General features: G+C 51.8%; 1 protein-coding gene across 3 annotated transcripts in view; it reads right to left on the bottom strand.

Moving 5' to 3' along the window:
• Positions 1-20828, bottom strand: part of SYNPO (synaptopodin) — a 41878-nt gene extending 21050 nt beyond the window's left edge. Inside the window, exon 1 of one of the 3 annotated variants that reach the window (XM_030927452.1) lies at positions 20171-20828. In XM_030927452.1, coding sequence (XP_030783312.1) covers positions 20171-20570 — 400 coding nt within the window. In that variant the 5' untranslated portion in view covers positions 20571-20828. Of the gene's footprint in view, positions 1-6765; positions 6864-14095; positions 14330-20170 lie in introns of those variants that run through there. The other 2 variants (XM_010373654.2, XM_010373656.2) reach the window with 2 other exon arrangements.
• Between the last annotated feature and the right edge of the window lie 1599 nt (positions 20829-22427).

The raw sequence follows: 22427 nt of genomic DNA on the forward strand, positions 1-22427 counted from the left end.
ATTTTGCTTCACCATTCATCCCTGGAGATGAATTTTAGATTTGTCTAAATCCAAGATTCATCTAGATTCTAGATCAAAGATCTAGAGGGTGGTTCCTGGGAGTGGGAGGAGAAGGAAGGAGAGAGCAACACGCTTGTGAGAGAAGAGGGAGATGAAGTCTCAAATCACTGTGTTAGATCTAAGAGGAAGAATGTTTCATGAGGTGAGGGGAGAACATAGAACCTAAGAGAAAGATGAATTAGGATGAAGCAATCCAGGAAGGCTTCCTGGAGGAGGTGACATATGTCCTAGATCTTGAAACATGGAGATAAGGAAGCATTCTAAGCAATGAGGATAGCTCAGCAGAGACTAGGAGGTTCAAGATAACCCCCACCCCACTCTCCTACCCACCCCCATACCCCAAACCTAGACTAGCTGAATAGAAAGGAAACTTTGATAGAAGAACACACCCACTGGGCTTGCCCACAGGCCAGGGGTAAATGGGAAGGGCCAGGAACAGTTCCACAGGAGCTACGTACATTACCAGGCTCAAGACCAGAGACCAGAACCTGGGCCTCCAGTGAGTTACATAACCGCCCCCCACTCCTTGGGCCACAGAGCCAGCTAGGACCCTCCGCCTCCACCTCTCCTGCCATCTGTCTCAGCAGCTTCCTTCTTATAGGAAAGGACGCCCTGCAGCCCAGCTGAATGTGAAGGCCAGCGCCCTGTGGTAAATTCCCCACATTCCTTCCTCACAGAAAAATAAATAACTCAGAGAAAAAACGCAGGAGGAATGATAATGACAAAGTCACCGCACATGGGGTAAACAACAGAGAGATGAGGTTTATCCCCAGGAGGCATCATCACCAGCCTGGGGCTCTGGGACAGACAAACCTGCCCCCAACCCCTGCAGGTCCCCCAGACGGGGTCTCAGGCTCACTCACAGCTGCCAAAGAAGGCACTGGGAATCCCTCAGTCATGGCAGGTGGTCACTGTGCGCAAACTCGTCAGGGGCCGGGTGCACTCATGTTCATCACTCAAGTTGCTGCTTCCTGAGCACATCAAATGTGCGAGGCGTTCGGTTTCAGTGTTATCATTTTTCATCATGTTGTTTTATTTTATCCTCACAAGATGTGAGTTAGGGAGTGCCATTATTCTCATTTTACAGATGAGGGAACTGAGCCTCAAAAAGAAAGGTTTTGCGATTTGTCAAGGTTATTTGGCCAGTGAGTGGACTGTGGGTTTCCAGCCGGCCCCTCGCTCCTGAATCCATTCAGCCTGCCTGCTCCTCCCACAGACAGCCCTCCTTTACCAAATCCAATCAGAGGTGCAGCCAGTTCTTCCCCCATCTATGGCTCAGCAAGGCATCCAATTCAAATTGCTGGGCTACCTTCAGTAAATCATTTCACCTCTCTGAGTCTCAACTTCATCATCAGTGAAACAGGGATGATAATATCTGGTTTGCAGAGTAGCTGCTGAGTAAATGAGATGCAGCAATGATTTCTAAAGTACAAAGCACTGTGCACACCTTGGGGGGGCTGGTTAACTGTAGGCTTTTGCACACACCCACCTCTGCATAACTCGACCAGGCTGGGGCTGTATCTGTCTCTCTCCCTGTCTTCACCACCCCTCTCTGGGTCTGGTCTCACTCTTCTGCTCATAATCAACCCCATCCCCCTTCCCAACACCCCCTAGCATCCTCTCTGCACAGGGATCCCCATGTCACTTCTAGCCAGAATCAGTTTTGAACTCCAGGGCCCCTCAGAGGAGGACACCATGGCTCTGGGGCGCTGGAGGCTGCTGACCCTGCCATGGCCCTCTCCTCTGCTGCCATTCACCAGTTACCAGGCAGGTCTGGCCCCACTCCAACAGGATGAGTCTCCTGCTAGCGAAAGGCTGAATCATGCAGTCCTGCCCTCCATGTTTCCCTCAAACTACAAAAGAAAAGAAGACTAGAAGTCAGGAGATTTGGTTCTAGGGTCTGTCCTGTCACAATCTGGGCGAGACGCTGGGCTGATCCCTGACCCTCTTGGGGCCTCAGTGCATCCAATTTGTCCAAAGGAGGGATTGGACTGGTCTGGTGGTTCCTAGAGTGTAGTGCCCCCACCACTAATGGAAGCAAAAAGGGATTTTAGGTGGTACCCTGATATTTAAAATCTTAATAGTTATGTACATTTCAAATGTGAATTGGAAAAGAGGTATAATAAACACACTTGTGATCTCAGGTATATTACTGCTTAAGGAGAGGCTAAAGTGGACATTTCACTGGCAAAATTTAAAGAAAATACATACAGGTGGTGCATGGATTCATTCATTCCATGAGTATTTATTGTACACCAACTAAGGGCCAGGCACTGTTCACAGGTGTGAAGGGAAACAGATTAAAACCTCTGCTTGCATTCAAGTAAGGGAACAAGATAATAAATACACAAGTAAGTCAGATGGTAAATGCTATAAAAAATAAAGCAGGGACTGGGGGTATACGGACTGTAAGGGTGAGGAGTGATTTGCAAAGGTAGATATGATAACCAAAGGTAGATATGATAACTAAAGCCATCCTCACTGAGAGGGCGCATCTGAGCAAAGAACGTAAGAAGGTGAGAGAGTGAGGCATATGCTTGTCTAGGGCAACAATGCAGGCAGAGGGAACAGCGAGTGCTAAGGTCCTGAGGCAGGCTCATACCTGGCAGGTTTAAGAATGATACACATAATATGGAGGTAAGACATGAATAAGAAAAGCGTGGGCCGGGTGCAGTGGCTCACGTCTATAATCCCAGCACTTTTGGGAGGCTGAGGCCAGGAGATCACTTGAGGTCAGGAGTTCAAGACCAGCCTGTCCAACATGGTGAAACTCCATCTCTACTAAAAATATTCACCAGGCATGGTAGCGCATGCATGTAATCCCAGCTACTTCAGGGGCTGAGCAAGAGAATCACTTCAACCTAGGAGGCGCAGGTTGCAGTGAGCCAAGATTGCACCACTGCACTCCAGCCTGGGTGACAGAGCAAGACTCTGTCTAAAACCAACCAACCAACCAACAAACAAACAAATGTTTTCTCTAATGGCCCTTCTCCTTCTGAGCTCTGCGTTGCAACCTTTTCCATACACACACATACACCTGCAACATACACGCATTCTCAGTAGCCTCTTAATGCTGGAGAGGCTCCAGCCGGCAGCAGCACATCCTCCTCTGCACGTATGCCCACACACAGAGGTGCTGCTTGCTTCAAGCCTGTGCTACACACAGCAGAGCGTGCCCAGGCACACATGCACACCCACAGAGGGGGCAGGACATACACACAAATATGTGCACACTGAGCACCCATAGGTACACGGGACTCATGTGGAAGGCTGGCATGGATGGACGGGCATCAGGTACACACCTTGTGGGACATACATGTTTCATTCCTGCCACCCTGCCCTGTCTTCAAGTAACCGGGTTAGCAGACAACTCTTGCCTTGAGGGCACATGCTCCTGGAGAACGGACAATGCACCGAGGGTATGGTTTCAAATTCACTTCTCCAGTATCTCTGCACCTCACTCATAGTCTCCCTTTTCCAAGGGTACATTAAAATCTGCCACTTGATGCTCAAATGAGCCAGGGGATCATGTGGCTGTAGAGAGCGTCCCCTTTTGTGTGTGTGTGTGTGCGTGTGTTTTAAGACAGAGTCTCACTCTGTCACCCAGGCTGGCAGGCGGGAGTGCAGTGACACGATTACAGCTCATGGCAGTGACCTTCCAGGGATAAGGGATCCTCCTGCCTCAGCCTCTCAAGTAGCTGGGACTACAGGCATGTGCCACCACACCCGGCTAATTTTAAAAGATTTTTTTGTACAGACGAGGTCTCACTTTGTTGCCCAGGCTGGTCTCAAACTTCTGGCCTTAAGCAATTCTCCCACCTTGGTCTCTCAAAGTGTTTGGATTACAAGCATCAGCCACTGTGCCCAGTCGAATATCCCCTTTTCTATCCTTATTGCCATTAAATGGAATAAGCCATGTGAAATGCCTACCATAGCACCGTACACCTTAGCACCATCACCAGCATCCTCACCTGTCACCAAAGTCATCTCCACCTTCATTCCTCTAGGGTACTTGGGGGCAACTGAAGAGTAGAGGGAAAGGATCAGGCCAGGAGCTGGAGATCTGGGTTTTAGCCTCAACCTGGTCTCCAATTCAATGTGAGGCCTCTGGCAAGTTCCTTCCCTTCTCTGGTCCAGATCAGAAACTTGTAGGTGCTTCACAATCCCTCAGGGAATGTGGTCAAGATGCAGATTCCTGGGCTCTACCTTAGACCTGTGAGACCACAGAATATGCACCTTAACAGGCTCCCGAAGGGGTTCTGTGCACAGCCAGGTTGGGGACCCACTGGGCTTTCGAGTCCATGATCTTATAACTAAGTGTGTAAGTTAGTTAACACAAGAAAATATCTGGAATACAGACTTGCACACAGTAAGACTCCATAATGTTAATAAAAAATTTAATAAAATATATTTTTATAATTGTCTTTTTAAAAAATTTTTATTTTAATAGAGGTGTGTTTTCACTATGTTTCCCAGGCTAGTCTTGAACTCCTGAGCTCAAGCAATCCTCCTACCTTGGCCTCCTAAAGTGCTGAGATTATAGGAATGAGCCACTGCACACAGCCTATGATAATTATATATGGTAATTTTATAGCATTCCTTGACTATGCACAACACTTTTATTTTTTATTTATTATTTATTTATTTATTTATTTATTTATTTGAGACGGAGTCTTGCTCTGCTGCCCAGGCTGGAGTGCTGTGGCCGGATCTCAGATCACTGCAAGCTCCGCCTCCGGGGTTCACGCCATTCTCCTGCCTCAGCCTCCCGAGTAGCTGGGACTACAGGCGACCGCCACCTCGCCCAGCTACACAACACTTCTATAGTTTTCCTAGCACTTTTCATCCATCAGAGATAGAGACAGAGCAAGGATTGTTACACCATTTTACAGACTAGAAAACTGAGGCACAGAAAGGGCAAGGGACCTGCCCAGGATCTCATGGTTCGTTGGCTCCCAGCCAGAGCCGTTGGCACAGCCTCAGGAGGTGCACCACTTCGGGGCCTTATCCTCTCATCCCATGTGATTTTGACTCCCAGCCCCCAATATAACTGTCCTTCCACTCCAGGTTTATGAAAACTCTGAGTACACATGACTTCTCCATGACTCTGGAGAATAGGACAACCTCAACCAGTTAATTTCCTTCCAGCCACAAGATCCTTCTCACTGGTAGTGCGGAGAGTCCCCAGAGCCCTAACGCTACACACTACCATCTGATCTAAAATAGTTGTTTTATTCTAACTAATCTGAGTTCAACCTGATCACTAGCTATGGTGACCTTTACCAAGCCTTATATGTGCTGAGCCTCAGTTTCCTCTAAAAGATTCTTAATTCCTACTCTGCTATGTTATTGCTCAGATCAGCTCTCACATAGGCAAAGGCCTGAAACCTACACTACTGCACATTAACTCTCTGGCTAAAGTGTGAGCTCTTGGAAGGGAGGAACCCTGTTTCATCCACCCATGCACCCACATCTATGGCATGTAATATGTGCTCAATAAATATATGCTGAATGCATGATGAAAGGAAATGATATGGCCAAAGCAGCTCTTTCCTAGTCCTAACTGACCATGGTATTTCATGAGTCATTTCCCAGGTCGAGGGGTAGGGACTCTGAGCAGGGATGAGCAGGGCCAGAAGGAGTGGTTTCTGGGTCCTGGGAAATTGCCCTCCATCTGCATATAGTGGACCGCCTGCCATGGCTGTGATGAAGGCCAAGATGGGAGGCGGTGTTCTGGGAGTCCTGGATGTAATCCTGTTGACTCACAGACATAAATAATGCACTAGTATGTTCTCTCCTCACCACCCTGTCACACTAAGAATAGCACCGGCTACTCTTTCAGGGATTCCAAGGGGAAGAGGGCAGGACAGCAAGATAGGGACAAGCAGGGAAAGATGCCACTGGACTATGGACTATCAAGCACTCCCTCTCCAAACCCATAAAGCAGAGGTGCCTGGAGGGCAGAGCCGAAAGGGCCCTTAGAGGCCAACTGTCAGGAGTGCTCAAGAGGTGAGCAGATGGCACCCGCCCCTCCACCAGCCTGTTTTATCTTTTCCTCCTCCTTTCTGACGCCCATCCTAATAAAGCTTGTGCCTCTAGCTTACCCCTCCACACTCCTCCCCCTCCTTGTTCATGGGATGAATAAATATAGAGTGGGTGGGTGCCCTCTTATGTGTTTATATGTAAAGCATTAGAGAAAGAAAATATGCTATAGATTTTCATTTGTCTTAAGTTTAAAAATAACTGACCTAGAACAGTGCTTCTCATAATTTAAAGTACATGGAAATTACTCAGGAATGTTGTCAAAATGCAGATTGTAATTCAGGAAGTCTGGGATGCGGCCTGGGATTCTGCATTTCTAACAAGCTTCTGGGTGATGCCGATACTGCATCCATGGGCCACACATTGAGTGCAGAAAAATTAGAGTATTTATCTATAATAGAGATGGGGAAACTGATGCCCGGGGGGAAAAGGGGTGTGCCCTAGAGCGTCCAGCAGAGCTGGGCTCAGAACGCAAGCCTCCCGCCTGCCATCCCAGGACTTTGGCTCCGGGGTTGGGGCGGGGTTGGTGCCTGGAATGGAACAGGGGACAGGCAGCCGTTACAGGCAGTGGAAGTAAGTCCAGGGGCGGCCCTCATTCAGACACAAGCTGACCCTCCTTTGTCCACAGACTCCCACAGGGAATAAAAGGAAGTAAGAACTCACCTGAACAGGGGCACTCAGCTTGAGTGACCGCAGCCTCCTGCCCAGGAATGCACTCTCACCAGCTTACATCTGAGACCTGCTGGGCCTCCGTAACCCTCCTTGAAGAAAGAAGGGAGAGATGGCCCCAGACTCTGCATTCAGCCACCTCATGAAGTGGCTGGGGGGGCATGGATGGGGTCTGTCCATAGCACTATCAGGGTGGACATCCAAGGGAAAGACGAAAGGAAAAGAGGAAAGACCCACCTCCCAGATCAGCACCAGCATGCTCCTCCTTCCTATGATCCGCCTCAAGCCCCTTCACAGGCTCCAGGCCCTGTACCACCAGCCCCAATGCCCCCACCCCTGCGCTACAGCTCCCGCCGTGGCGCTTCACCTCCCAGCCAGCGAGGCTCCAGCTGTGCTGACCTTCTTCCTAGTGCTCGGCCAGCCCAGCACTTTCTCCCCTCAGGGCCTCTGTACTGGCTGCTCCTTTTCCTAGAGCCCTTTATTCCCTTGCCCCCTCGGCTGCCCCTTTCTGACCATACTTCTCATCCTTCAGGTCTGTTCACAGATCCCAAGGCCGTCAGAGGTCACATTCTCCTGTCATAACACCCTCTGCCTCTCCCCTAAACGCTCATCAGCTTTGTAATTCCATCAGGATTTGTTTTCATGTCAGTCTGCCTGTCCCTGCCAGGCAGGGACCTTGGCTATGTCCATGCCCCTGTGCCTCAGCCATAGCTGGGGCTCAATAAACAGTTGTTGACTAAGTAAAAGAGCAAATGCATGAAACACTGCTTACATCACAACTGCAAAGCCTCCTGCCTCCATGCTTCCACGTGACCTCACTCACCCAGAGTTGTACAGGATTGGGATTTGCACGATTATCTGGGCATCAGCCTCTGCTGTGCTGCACCTTAGCTGAGTGGCCACTGCAGGTCACATCACCTCTCTGAGTGGGGTCTCCTGCACTGTCTGTCAGGTCTAAAGGAGAGAAGAAACCTGGAAAAGAACTTTGATTGACAGCATTACCCTGTCAATGTCTGAGGCCCAGAGAGGGAAAGGGCTCATTCAAGGCCACACAGCCAGTGTGTGGGGGATGCCAGACGCCCCTGGCACAGCTTAAACTCCACAGCTGAGCTTCAGGCCCACCCAAGCTCAGTAAGTGCACCATCTGCCTGGAGGCTGGGCGGGGATGCAGGAGGGAGAGGAGAGGGTGGACGGGAGCATTCCGCCTCAGGCCCAGAGCCAGGGTGTGGTGGGCGGGGCCCCCAGCAGGAGACCTGAGTGGGGCCTGGCAGCCGGGCACAGGGGAGCCAACTGGCTCGGGCTGGGTGGTGGCATGCTTGTTCTCTGTGCGCGTGACAGTCTATTTTTTAATCAGTACTCTCCCCATCCCCCAACTCCATGTGCCCTTCCAAAGGACCCCATATTGGGAATAATGTCCTGGCTGAGGAGGCTAGGACCACCTTAGGGATCCGTGGGAGGGTCCCCAATATCTCATCTTCCTATGGAGCCCACAAGAACTAAGTGGCCCAGAAGGCAGGACAGGAGGCTCAGGGATGAGGCATGTCCTCTGCCTGTGTGACCCTGGGCTGGTCCCTAAACACTCTGACCTCAGTTTCCCCTACCTGTACAATGGTGGCAGTGTGCCAGACTGCATGGGAGTTTATTACAACTTAAGCACTTATGAGCCACTCAAGCTCCAAGGCACTAACAATGCCCACTCATCAGGCCCTGGCAGAGCCTTCCACGCCCACAGTGACTGCAGGGCACCCTTGATCCTCTCTGACCTACTCCCAGGGGAGTAGAAAGGTTGAGCTGGTTCAAGGGCCGATCTCAGAGCCCTGGACCCTAGACCCAGTGAGGGTCCTCCTTCCAGGACCTCAGCTTCAGGGATAATGAGGATCAAAGATGAATGCTGTCTGTTCTGGGACAGGTGGCTTGTTTTTCTGAGTCCCTGGCACTCCATCTAGTGTGGGAGAGACCATGTTGTGAAGAAGTTAAGCACATAGTCTTTGGGGCCAGACTGCCTGCATTTGAATCTAGTCACTTACCAGATGTGTGACCTTGGAAGCTCACTTAACCAACCTATCTGTGCCTCAGTTTCCCACCTGCAAAATGCTAATAACAGTACTCACCTCATGGAGTGATGCATGAAGAACTTAAAGCACCCATGGTACATAGTAAATAACAGTAAATAATCATTTTTCAAGAACTGTGGCTTTTATCTTTCAAGCACTCTTAGACTCCAAGAGATTTTATTCTGGAGGATTATACACAAGGGTCTCAGGTTAGCCCACTCTCCTGTCCCAGGGGCTCACCCAGCCTGCCCTTCCTTGACCCTTGACACCATGATGTCAGCCCCTCCTGCTAGCCCCATGTTTTTGGTGACAAGCCAGTAAGGATCTTTGTCACACCCATGATCCCCCCAGATCCATATCTCAGCAGTCAGAAGTGAAGCCTGTGGCCCAGAGGAAGCAAATGATTTGCCCAAGAACACGAGCCAGTCAGCTAAGAGCAGAGGTTCAAGCATCCATTCCTGAAGCTCAGTCCAGGCATTTTCCGCTGTACTTGTGCCAATTCTCCCACCATCAAAACCTGTTCCTAGGCCAGGCATGGTGACTCATGCCTGTAAGGCTGAGGCAGATGGATCACTTGAGCCCAGGAGTTCAAGACCAGCCTGGGCAACATAGTGAGACACTGTCTCTACTAAAAATACAAAAATTAGCTGGGCATAGTGGCGCATCTCTGCAGTCCCAGCTACTTGGGAGGTGGGAGGATCACTTGAGCCCAGGAGGTCAAGGCTGCAGTGAGCCATAATCATGCCACTGTACCCCAGCCTGGGCAGCAGAGCAAGACTCTGTCTCAAACAAACAATCCAACCAATCAAACAAAAATACCTGTTCCTTGCCAAACATCAAAAAGTAACTTATAGTGAGATACAACTAGTCTTGAGCAAGAGCCCATCTCCTTAAGAACTTGCTATTCCTATTTTTTTTTGGTGGAGTCTCACTCTGTTGCCCAGGCTGGAGTGCAATGGCATGATCTCAGCTCACTGCAACCACTGCCTCCTGGGTTCAGGCGATTCTCCTGCCTCAGCCTCCCAAGGAGCTGAGATTACAGGCGCGCGCCACCATTCCTGGTTAATTTTGTATTTTTAGTAGAGATGGGGTTTCACCATGCTGGCCAGGCTGGTCTCAAACTCCTGACCTCAGGTGATCCACCTGCCTTGGCCTCCCAAAGTGCTGGATTACAGGTGTGAGCCACCACATCTGACCGCTATTTTAACAGAGATCAAAACATGACAATACTTTTTTTTTTTTTTTTTGAGACGGAGTCTCGCTCTGTTGCCCAGGCTGGAGTGCAGTGGTGCCATCTCTGCTCGCTGCAAACTCCGCCTCCCGGGTTTATGCCATTCTCCTGCCTCAGCCTCCCGAGTAGCTGGGACTACAGGCGCCCGTCACCTCGCCTGGCTAGTTTTTTGTATTTTTTAGTAGAGACGGGGTTTCACCGTGTTAGCCAGGATGGTCTCGATCTCCTGACCTCGTGATCCACCTGTCTCGGCCTCCCAAAGTGCTGGGATTACAGGCTTGAGCCACTGCGCCCGGCTAAAACATGACAATACTTAAGTGGTATCTCTCCCTTTTTTTTTTTTTTTTTTTTTAGCATTTATCAACATCTCATTTAATTTTCAGAACGACAGTATACAATAGGGTCTATTATTGTTTCTATTTTATAGACGAGGAAACAAAAGCCCAGAGAGGTTACATAACATAGTTAAGATCTCCCAGCTAACCAGGAAGGGAACCCAGAGGTCCAACCACAGAATCTGTGTATTAGCCACACACGAGGCATTCAGGAGTAGACTGAATTTTGTCCCACCCACAGCAACCCTAGGAGGCCTGACAGGGTAGGCTAGGGCAGGGTCTGCACAGTACTATACGACCCTGCCTCACTGAGTGGAAAAGCTGAAGCTAGGCTGGTGGAATTTCAGGCAGCAGCAGCCAGTTGGTAGATTTCATTCCAGACAGAAGGCTTGTGTAAGCCTTTGGAATTACAGGGCCTGGAGGCGGCTTCCATGTTGACTCCTCCTCTAGCCACACTGGGTAGCAATTGAGCCCCAATATCCAGGGACAGTTCACAAAAGACTCTGGCCACACACACACACGCGTGCGTGCACGTGCATATACAAACACACACGCGTGCACGTGCACACACACAGAAACACAGACACACACACAGATACACACACACACACACACACGCCTAATTTAGAAGAGCCACTTTGCAGGCAGGTTCAGCCGCCCCTCTGACCAGATCTCAGGCGAAGCTCCTTTGGATCTGCAGTCTGAAGCCCCTGGGGATGCAACCAGCGCCTACCCTCCAGTCCCAGCCCATGGTCCCAGCCCCTAGCCCCAGACCGTGACCATCTTCTGGGAAACCATTCCTCCCAACCAAATTCTCCCCCACCCCTGCTGCCCCATTCTTCCAGACTCCAGTTGCAGATACACCTCCCCCAGGAAGCCTTGAGCATTGCTTCAAATAAGATTCAGGTCTCTGTTCCGAAGTCACCTCTGAGAGAGGACTTTCCTAACCACCAACCCACGGTAGCCCCCTAACTGCTCTCCATCTTAACAGCATGACTTATTTTTTTATGCCACTTTTGCCCATCTGAAATTATCCTGATGATTTATTTGCTCCCTTTTTTCTTTTCTATCTTCCCAATTAAAATGCAAGTGCCTTGGGGGCAGGGGCCTGTCTGTCTTATTCACTACCGCAACCCCAGTGTCTAAGTGCCCATCCCACCCCATTGCTAGCCAGGGACAGTGAGGCCCACAGAGAGAAAGGGATTTACCTAAGGTCACACAGTAAGTGAGTGGGTAGCAGAGGGTGGCCTAGCACTACAGCCCAGGGCACTTGGCCTGTCTCCACCCCTCCTCAGTTGACCCTTAGCGGACCTATCCCGCCACTGCCTCTTAACTACAATGGGGACCAGAGCCTGCAGGGCCTCACCAATGGCACCCCCCTGTACTTCCCCGGGCCCACGGTGCCCTGATCTGGGCAGCCCTGCCTGCTTCCCCTCAGTCCCTCCCTTCCTGGCACCAGTAGCTCTGATGAGCTCATGTCTGGAAGCCTGGGAGCTGCCCTGAAGGAAAAGGTGCCTCCCAGGCCAGGCCGGGGGCCTGGAGGTACGCTCAGCCTTGTGGGAGGGCAGCCCTGGCAGGTGGAAGGAGTGTGCTGACCCCTGCCCTGCCCACCTCCCAGAGCTGTGACGTGGGCTCAGGGAGACACATGTCAACCCTGGAAATAGGCTGTGACTAGGGGTGGAAAGAAGATGGAAGAAGGCTCCTCCCATGCTTCTCCTCTCTCTCCAGGTGCTCCATGGACACTCATGTCCCCAGTCACTTATCAAGGAAGTGCTCTTTCCCAAGGAGAGGGAGCTCTGTTGCCTTCTGCCCACAGAATCATTCTGTGCAAACCTCTTCCCCTCCTTGGCCTCAGTCTCCCCAATTCTAAAATCCGAGACTGGATAAAATGCCGTGGAAGAACCTAGGGATGCACCAGGAACCAGATGCCTGAATGCCACAGGTTTGGTTTGGTTGGTTTTTTTCCTACCTTAAGGGATGGGGAGTAGATAAGGGCAAGAGCTGACTAGGGAGGAAAGAGTTAAAGTTCTCATTTAGCCATGTAAATGCTGGTTCCAACCACAGCTTAGTTTAGGTGTCAGTCGTGGGGTTGAGGGAAGCTGGCCCATGGCTTGCAAAGATGGGGCAGGCCTGGAAAGTGGGGGCTGCAAGCCAGAGTGGTAAACAACATTCCTGGGGGAAGTTTGAATATCAAGCTAGAGTGATCCTAGTCCATCCCCTTCGTACTGATGGAAAAACTGAGGATCAGAGAAGGGGAGGAAGGAACCAGCCCAAGATCTCCTAAGGAGACAGAGGAAGGGGATGCCCCACCTAGCAAACAGGGTTTTTCAACTGTTTGGAGGGGTTTTCAACTCCCTTAAGGGATCTCATCTGACTGCCTGAGACAATATGGCAAGTAGTGGGGGAGCACATCAGTTTCAGTTTGTGGCTGTGCCCCCCAACATAGAATGGGCCAGGCCTGGGCTTGGTGACAAGGCAGGCTGGCGCCAGCAAGGCTTCCAACCCCTTGCCCCAGAGTACCCTAGACCCCCATCAGCATCCAGTTTCACTTCCACTTTCTAATGGACAGGGGGTAGGGCACCCTCTGACTAGCCCTACAGCTACCACCAGCACTGCTGTCCACAATGCGATTTCCCCCTCAGGGGCCACCCTGCCACCCCTCTCACTGGAGGCTAAGAGACCAAGGGTCTTGCTCCATGATCACATAACAAGTTGGTTTATTCCAGTGTCACCTGCCATTCAGGACAGGGTGGGGGATGGGGGATGGGGCACCTGCTGCTTCCCACTCAGCTCTTGTCCCTTCCAGACAACCTGGACCCCATGGATGGAGTTCCCTGGCCCCTTCCGGAATAAGCCCACAACTTGGGGTGATGTGGGGAGGAAAGGAGACCTTTTCCCAAGTCCTCAAAGAGGTGTTGCCAGGGCTCTGGACAGTGCCCCTGATTCCACAGCGCAGTGGTTAGAAAGGTGCCGGGCCCTCCACTCACTTCGCCTCTGGGGCCTCTCTCTCACCTTGGCAAGGAGGGCAATTGCAGAGGTGTTGTGAGGCAGGCACAGGGCAGTTTCCCCTCTCTCTGAAGGCGCTGAGGAAAGGCCTCGATTTCCCCAGGTAGGGCTCGGGAGGGGTGGTCCCCAGGATGTGACTGCTCTGGCATCCTGTGTGCCCCACCGCCAGAGCCAGACCCTAGAGCCCGGTCGCCCCGCCCGCAGTGAGGAGTGAGGAGGCCCAGCACTGGCCGTTCCCGCTGCCCCCACGGCGCCCATGTTGGTCAACCCTGGGCAGAGCCCAACCCGCCGTTGTCCTGGGTCAAGTCAGTCCTACATTTCCCAGAACGGGCTTGGGGACACAGACTCCGGGCTGTTGCCCACCTGTGAGCCTGGGGCTGCCTCGCCCTGATCCGCTTGCGGGGAGGGGCGCAAGGGCTGGAGCCCCCACGCAGCCCGGGAGGGTAGCTTCCCGGCGTTAGGGCGTCCTCCCCGTCCTTAGCTGCTCGAAAGCCTCGAGACCCCTCCAGCCCCCCACCTACAGATGGGGAAACTGAGGCCCAAAGTGTAGAAGCGACTTGGCCAAGGTCACCCCGCGTGCGAGGACTGGAGCCTAGATGTGCCACCTCCTCCTGGGCGGCGCCGGGAATAGCGCAGGTGGGAAGGGGCGAGGCTCGCGCGGTGCCCGCACCCCCGCCAGGCCAGCGCCCCTCACTCACCTCCAGCCGCTGCGCACGGTCCCCGAGCTCCCGGGCGCCGCCGCCTCGGCACACCTGGCCGCGTCCGTCAGCGAGCCCCGCCCCAAGGTCCCCGCCACCCCCGCCCCGCGCCAGGCCCAGGCTCCACGCCCGATGCCCCCTCCTCGCCGCCGCCGCCGCCACCGCCACCACCTAGCGGGCTGCTCCGGGACCCCGGGCTGGGAGCCGGGAGCGCTGGGCGGGCGGGCGGGCGGGTGAGCCGTGCTCCTGCTGCCTGCTCCCCGGGGCCCTAGCGCCGCCCCGCCCGCCCCGCCCCGCCCAGCCCCGGGGGTGCGACTCACTCGCCCACCCGCTCAGCCTCCCGTCTCCAGGCGGGGCCCCCTCTCTTTCCTCTCGCTGTGCCTCACTCTCTGCTGCCTGGTTGTCTGTCTCTCCGTTTCCTTATCATTTTCTGTATCTGTAGGTCCGTCGGTCTGTCCTAAAATCCTATCTCCTTCAGATAGGAGGGAGACAGTTTCTTTGTGTCCCCTTTTCTTTTCTCTAACCTACCCACTACCCACTTTGAAATCTGCCTTTGTGAGTCTGTCCCCATAACTGGTACCACCTCCCACCCCACCTCTTTCTGGCTTTCCTTTCAGACCTGGGTGCTCAGGCCCATCTTCCCGGCTATGTCTCAGCCCCAGTAATTAGAATAACTGTTTCCCTTGGTAGGACTTAGGCAAACGGGCACGGAGAAGGGTGATGTCCCCACCCACTTACTGCCATCCCCTGACTTAACCAGTGGGTCAGCAACAAGGCAGGGGTGCTGTATGGCAGCTCAAGGGCTTAGCTCCCCACCTTTCACTGCGCAAAATGCCATTTAGATTGAGTGTGTGAAGCCTCATGGCAGTGGCCATGTACATCAGAGTCACGTGGGGATGCTGTTAAAAGTCCAGATACCCACATTCTAGCACCCCTCCCACTGAGGCCACGAGCCGGTTGGCTTGGCACAGGACTGATGGTAAGTACCCTCCACAACCCCAGCAATTTTGAAGCAGAACCACAATTGGAAAAACGCTGGTCTAGGTTTTCACCAAAGTTTCCCTGGGTTCCCCACCCCCTTGACCAGGGTGGTTCCACGTTCATCTGTCTTCTGCATCAAGAGTTCTGTGTTTAGATTTCTGCTAAAGGAAGTTAGGAATGTGCTAGTGTAAGCCCACCCTACCCAAGGGCCTGTGAAACACAGACCTGCAGGTGGCCTGGGTTTGGGATGTCCCCTGTTCACACTGGAGAGACTCAGAATGCAGGAAGTCAGGTGACAAGGGGCAAACCCTCCCTGTTAGTTCCCATTTCTCCTCTTGGCCTCATGGGCTTCAGAGAATTACTCTGATCGTGTGGCTGCTCTGCTCTCATCCTCTTGTATCCAGGGTAGGGGGTGGGTTGGAAGAGTGAGGGGTGGAGGGGGGATCCTGGGACCCCCACCAGGTTGGGGTATCGCTAACCCTGAGAGTGCCTGTTCTAGGGAAGTGGCTGCAGCCCAGCCTGTGGGAAACCAGGAAGCTGTGTGTGGGTGAGAGGAAGAGAGAGAGAGAGGCTAGGATTGCTGTGTGGGTGGTATGAAAGAGAAAGAGATGTGGAAAAGAAAGGAAAGAAAGTGGTTCGGTCTGTGCGTAGGTGTGTGACAGTGGGTGTGCAAGTGTGGCTAGGTCTGTAGGAGAGAATGTGTGAAAGATTTCAAAGTGTAGGTGTGTAGCAAAAGGAAACGGAGAAAAGAACATGCTTTTCACCTGTATCTATGAGAGGGAATATGTGTGTTTGTGTGAGAGAGTGTGCCTATGTCTGCTTGTGTTTTCAGATGCGACTGCAGCTCTGTAAGCAAATCTGAGACTTGTGTTCGCACGTGGCAGCGGTGCATGGGTGAGGGGGCCTTCAGGAAGGTGTGTGCCAGTGTGTACTACATGCATGGATGTGTGTCTGAGGGCCTCCATGTGAGTACATATATGTGATGGTTTGCATGAGAACATGGCATCTATACATCATGTGTGAATACATGTGTGTATGGACGGATGTGAAAGCATGTAGGTGTGAGTGCACGGTGAGGTATCTGTGAACCTGTGAGCAGTGCTCCTCACCATCACCCTCCTGTCACCATCTCTGTGGAGCAGGGGAATTGAGGGGGAATGGGCAGCTTCCTGCCCAGGCTCCTGCTCCATCTGCCCTCTCTGTCACAGCCTGAGGAGCAGGATCCTTGTTCTGGGCCCAGTGACCACTGTCAGCTGTTAACACGGACACAGGTTCCTCTGCCTGAACAAAACGGACATGTCCAGTGGCAGGACTCATCTGACAACACAGACCCACACCCCTCCCCACCCCAGAGGCTCAGAACAGTGTCCACTAGAGTTGGAAATGGCTCTAAATCTGCTACACACCTCGAGCCTCCAATAACAAGTGGCCACCAGCAAAGGCGGGGAGGGATCATCAGCCAGTACCCAGGTTTCCCCCAGAGCATCCGAGTGGGAGGGAATGTGGCTTGGCAGAGTCTTCCAACAACTCCCAGAGCCTGAACAACCTTTTCCCAGCCCCAGGTGGGTGGAAGAACACAGCCTGCTGCCTCATCACCATGGAGACAGGCAGCAGAGAGGGTGGTTAAAAGCATGGCCCCAGACCTCCTGGGGTTCAAATCTCAGCTCCTCCACCCACAGGCTGTGAGACTTTGACAATTCACTTAAACTCCTTATGCCTTAGTTTCCTCATCTGTAAAACAGAGATAAGAAAAGTATGAACTTCACAGGATTGTTTAGAGGATTAAATACTCCATATGACGCATGTAGCACAGTGCCGGGCAGCTGAATTGGGAGGCATAAGCCCTGGATTCCAGCCCCTAGCTTTGCCACCAACTTACTGTGTGACTTTGGACAAGTCACTTGCCATCTCTGGCCCTCAGAGTCTCCATCTGTACAACAATCTCAAGAAACCCTACCAGTTATGACCAGCTGAGACTTTGGGGAGGGCAGCTATAGCATGGGGCTGTCTTGGTGAGCTGGGGACCCTAGTGTTGGCTGAGGCCTGATCATGAGCTCTACACTACCCCTTCCTCCCCAGATCTATTTTCCCAAATTGGCAGCAGCTGATGGCATCTCTCTGTACCCTCTATCCCTCTAGCCTGCCAAGGGCTCTATGTTGCCCTGCTCAGCTGGTACTCAGGCCTTGGAGAAATGGCACTGGTACCCACTGACCCCAAACAAAGGTATCTGCAGTGCCCAAAGCAGAAGATATTGTGGCTCATACTTAAACCTGTCTGTGAGCCCTCTAGAGAGGCAGGTATAATTGCGGAAGGATGGATGTCATTGTCTGAAGATGCTTATAATCCTTTGGCGGTAATGGGAGGAAGCTTTAAAAGGAAGCCCTAATCCACTAATAACCTGGCAGCCCCACAGCCTTCTTCCCTCCTGATCTCTGAGCAGAGAGAAGGAACTCTAGCCACTCCCTTCCCCAAGGCAGCATAAACGCAAGTGTGGGCTCCGACCCAAGACCACCGGATTTTGACTCTCCTGCAAGACCCAGCTTCCTTCATGCCTCCATCTCCAAGAAGTCTTCCCTGCCCATTTCATCCTTCTGAAGTCTTTTCTGCCCCTCTGTCCCTAGAAATATTCTAGGACAGAACTGGATGACAGACTGGCCGGACAGTAAAGAAAGGAATAATGCCTGGTGCGGTGGCTCACGCCTATAATCCCAACACTTCGGGAAGCCGAGGCGGCAGACCACCTGAGGTTAGGAGTTCGAGACCAGCCTGGCCAACATGGTGAAACCCCATCTCTACTAAAATACAAAAACTAGCTGGGCATGGTAGCGGGCACCTGTAATCCCAGCTACTTGGGAGGCTGAGGCAGGAGAATTGCTTGAACCCTGGAGGCAGAGGTTGCAATGAGCCGAGATTGTGCCACCGCACTACAGCCTGGGCGACAGAGCAAAACACCATCTCCAAAAAGAAAAAAAAAAAAAGAAAGAAAAAGAAAGGAATGTACCACACTGTTCCAGGCAAGAAGAACACAATCATAGTCTCAGCTCTGGCACTAGCTGTGTGACATTGGGTAGGGGACTTAAATCTCTGAGCCTCAGCTGCCTCACCTGTAAAATGGGGAGAATAACACCTGCCTGCCTTGAGAGGCTATAGTACAATAACAAGAATGAGATGCTATCAAATGAACTGGCTTAGTATGACTTGCCAACAGAGTTCATTAAAGGTAGTGCCCTCTCCATCCATGGTCTCTTCCATTCCAGGATGTCTGCAGACAACACTTTACTCTTCTAATTCCAGAAGTGAGTGGTGGCCAAGAGCACAAGCCCCTATTCAAAAAACCGTAACTGGATCGTGCCTTAGCAGCTTGCTAACCATGCATCTTGGATAAGTCACATATATTTCTTGAACCTTTATCTTCTCATCTGTATAATGAAGATTAAAAAAGTATATCTCTCATGAGGATTGTTACGAGGTTAAATTAAGTGAAAAGGGTAAAGCTCTTGGTACAGTGGGCTTAGCACATAAAGGCTTCTAACAAATAATAGCAGCCCTATTGTTGAGCTGATGATGGTCATTTCAATTAAGTATAAATATTTCTTACATACCTATCTAGATTACTCTAAAATTGCCAAAACACTGCCACAACTAAGATCATTGCAACCTCCCAACAGCTCTTTGAGGTAGATAAGATTCATATTTTTATTTTATTTTCACAGAGGAGGAAAGTAGAGCTCACCAAGGGGAAGGGATTTGCTAAGGCTTGGCTAGTCGGCAACATCCGGTCTAGAAAGCATTTATGTCTCCTGATCCCCAGTCTGGGCCTGTGAGAGGGATGGGAGCAGGTCCTCGGAACTTCAGGCTCTAGGAGACCAAATTTGGGCTGACTCTGGTGTGAGGGCCCACCTCCAAGTTCAAGACCGCAATGCCTCCCTGGGGTCCTCCTTCTTCCTACCCTAGAGGGATTAAAAGTTCTTTCTTGCTCCTGCCCAGCCCCCTGTGTGACCCCAGTCTGGTAGACAATGGTGGCCATGGGGGGCGATCCGAGCCTGGAGAGAATTATTTCAGAGAGAAGAGTGGGCGGGAAGGCTGGTGAGATGCCAGCCGGGCGTCAACGACGCCTGCAGAGAAATGAAGTGTTCCTTCAGTTTCCTGACGCACAAGCCCTCCCAGGACTGTGTCCCCCGCATGCCCTGCACCCCCGGGATCTACTGGCTGTGCTCCTGCTTGAGCTGAGCATGGCCCTGCTCACGTCCTCCCCATCTGGACCCACTTCAGCGTTTCCATGGGCCGGCTGTGGAGGTGATTCAGCGTGGGCTTCCCTGTCCCGCCCTGCTCTGCAGACAGCAGCCGCTGCAGGAAAATTATCATCATTCCTGCCCTTCCTTCCTTCCGCGCGGCGCACACTGTGCGCTCCCCACACGCTGTCATGGGATCTCACTGCAGCCTAGGTGGTGTTCCATCTGCCCTTGTCATCTCTAACAAATGAAAAACCGAGGCCTAGACGAGGAACACGGGCTTAGCTCAGCCACTACTAACATGCTGAGTGACCTCTAGCTGTCTTTTCCTCACTCTGAGTCTCAGTTTCCCCACCTGTAAGATTGGGAGGTCAAATTCTATCCAAGGCTTCAGTCTCTACCTCCTAAGCTCCATGAGGTCAGCAGCCACATCTGTTTTGTCCAGTGCCACGTCCCCAGCACCCCCATGTAGCCAGCACTCAATACATTTAATGAGAGGGTTCTGCCCCATCGGTTGCTTGGGACACCACAGTGATTTGTTGCCGCTAATGATTAAAAGGCAGACGAGAGTGGGAAATGGGCTCTTTTTTTTTTTGACCAAGCAAGATAATGTGTTCTCTCACTGCCTTCTCACGTGCCCTCTTTGGCAGAGATAGGAGTGGGGTTAGATGTGGTGCAGCTGGAGCTGCACGGAGCTCCCAGTCGCTCCTATCTCTCCGCAGCTGTTCATCTGGGCATGCCCGTGGGGCTGTGATGAATTATTGTGAATCATGGAAAAATATGGTCAGGAGCCCTTGTACTAAGGACCTAAGGGGTCGCCAGTGACTCTGGTAGTCCAAAGGAAAAGGAACACAAGCTTACCTGGTTTCTGGGCCACTCTGGACCCAGGGCCAGGGCTGGGGCTGGCTATCATCACCTGCCGGGTCTTCACTACATCCCGGTCTTGGCTGGCCCTGTCGTCATGCTGGGACTCCCCTTGTTCCTCTCTGGGGCAGCTGGGTGGTTGGATGCCCAGGGCTTTGGGCAGCTGTGGTGTCCCCTGGGTGACTCTGCAGACAGAGTTGTCCCCACTCCTGCTGACCCCCTCATCCTCTTCCAGGTCAGTAGGCCCCGCCTCTCCCTGCAGGCCCTCCTCACCGCTGCTCTCCTCAGCTTCCAGAGCCAGACACCTGTAGCTTCCATCAGGGATCTGGAAGGCGCAGGGGGTAGGCCTCCCTTCACTGGGCGCAAGGGGCGGAGATGGGAGGTGAGGACCCAGCATGGTGCTGTTCCTCCTCAGCGATGCAGGGAAGCAGGCTCCTGGGCCTGGGCCAGGGCCTGGGCTGAGGCCACCTGTGTGAGCCCTGGTCTCTGCTCCTTGCACAACCTCCTCTGACTCTGCAGTTTTGCCTTCCTCCGCTGATTCACAGAATTGGGGTGAGGTCTGGCTGAGGCGAAAGATAAGTCCTTCCTGGGCTAGTTGAGTGATGGACCTCCAATCCCTCTTCTTAACCCGTCTCTGGTGCGAGGCCCCTTCGGGGCAATCTATCTGCACAGGGAAGAAAGAAACAGCACATGAGACAGCTCACTGGGGGTTCCAGGCTGAATTTCTGAGGCCTTTTCATCTTCAGGTGACCCTGAGAACTGGCCGGCATTTGGGGTGCAGGTTCCACACTTCCATAGGGAAGTGTTTCGAAAGCTCCAGTCATTTAACATCCTGGATTTTCACCACATCGTCATGCTACCTGAAACTTTATTTGATATTTTTCCTTTAATCAACTTGAAATCACTTACTTCTGTTATGTTAGAATTATCTTAAGTAACATTTGCAGAGAAACCACAAGTGTATTGTGTTCAGTCCTTTTCCCCCAATGCACATTAAATAAATATCTAGTTATTTAACAACATGTATCCAGACACCACCTAGAAAGAATTCGCTCATGTCCCAGCAAAGGTACCTACACCAAAGGTACCTACACCTGTGATTACAGGAGTGGTGTGACCCCAGATGCAAACTGGGGATAGGAGCCCTTGGAGGAGGTTGTGCAACAAGACACACAGTGCGGGCCAGGCGTGGTGGCTCATGCCTGTAATCCCAGCACTTTGGGAGGCTGAGGCAGGTGGATCACCTGAGGTCAAGAGTTCAAGACCAGCCTGGCCAACATGATGAAACCTTATCTCTACTAAAAATACAAAAATTAGCTGGGCATGATGGTAGGCACCTGTAATCCCAGCTGCTTGGGAGGCTGAGGCAGGAGAATCACTTGAACCCAGGAGGTGGAGATTGCAGTGAACCGAGATCGCCCCATTGCACTCCAGCCTGGGCAACAGAGCAAAAACTCTATTAAAAAAAAAAAAAAAAAGATGGTGCAATGGCGTGCTTTCAGTTTCTGTGCCCAGGCTTTCAGTTAGAATCCTAGCTCTGCCATCTGTGTGACAATCAGCAAGCCAGTCACAGGACCATTCTAAACCTCCACTTCTCCATCTATAAAATGGGTATTGTAATATTTCTAACTTCACGTTGCATTGAGGATTACACGAGAAAATGCATTCAGAGGACTTAGCACAGTTTCTAAGCCATAACTTAATACATGTTGGCTGTTCTTTCATTCCACAAAAATTTTTTATGATCCTATCACTTTTCAGACATCATGAAAAGTACTGGGGATATAGCAGAGGGATAAAGAAGTCTTAAAATGTGGTGAGGAGAGCTGTGAATGATAGCAGGAACAACAATAATCACTGTATTATTATTTATATAAATGTTAAGAATGATGATAATCCAGGCAAGAGGGAATGGAGGCTTTCTATAAGGGATGACGAGGAGGGGGTAGATGGGAAAGATACTTGGGTGGAAGAACTGGCTGGGCTTGGAGGCAGATGGAGAGTGGGTGTGGAGAAGAGGGAGGAGCCTAGGATGCAGCCCAGGTTCCTAGCTCTGGTGACAGCGATTTTGTTAATAGAGATCAGGAATAAATGAGAAGGAGCAGCTGTTTAGTGGAGCAGGGAGATGAGTTAGGTTTTGGATTTCCAGGGGAGATGAGCAGTAGGCGGTTCCACACAGGGGTCTAGAGAACAGGGGAGAATTCCAGGCTGGGGACAAATATCTAGAAATCATTTGTGGAGGCAAAGGATGGAG

This window comes from Rhinopithecus roxellana, chromosome 3 (genome assembly GCF_007565055.1).
Source record: "Rhinopithecus roxellana isolate Shanxi Qingling chromosome 3, ASM756505v1, whole genome shotgun sequence".
NCBI lineage: Eukaryota > Metazoa > Chordata > Mammalia > Primates > Cercopithecidae > Rhinopithecus > Rhinopithecus roxellana.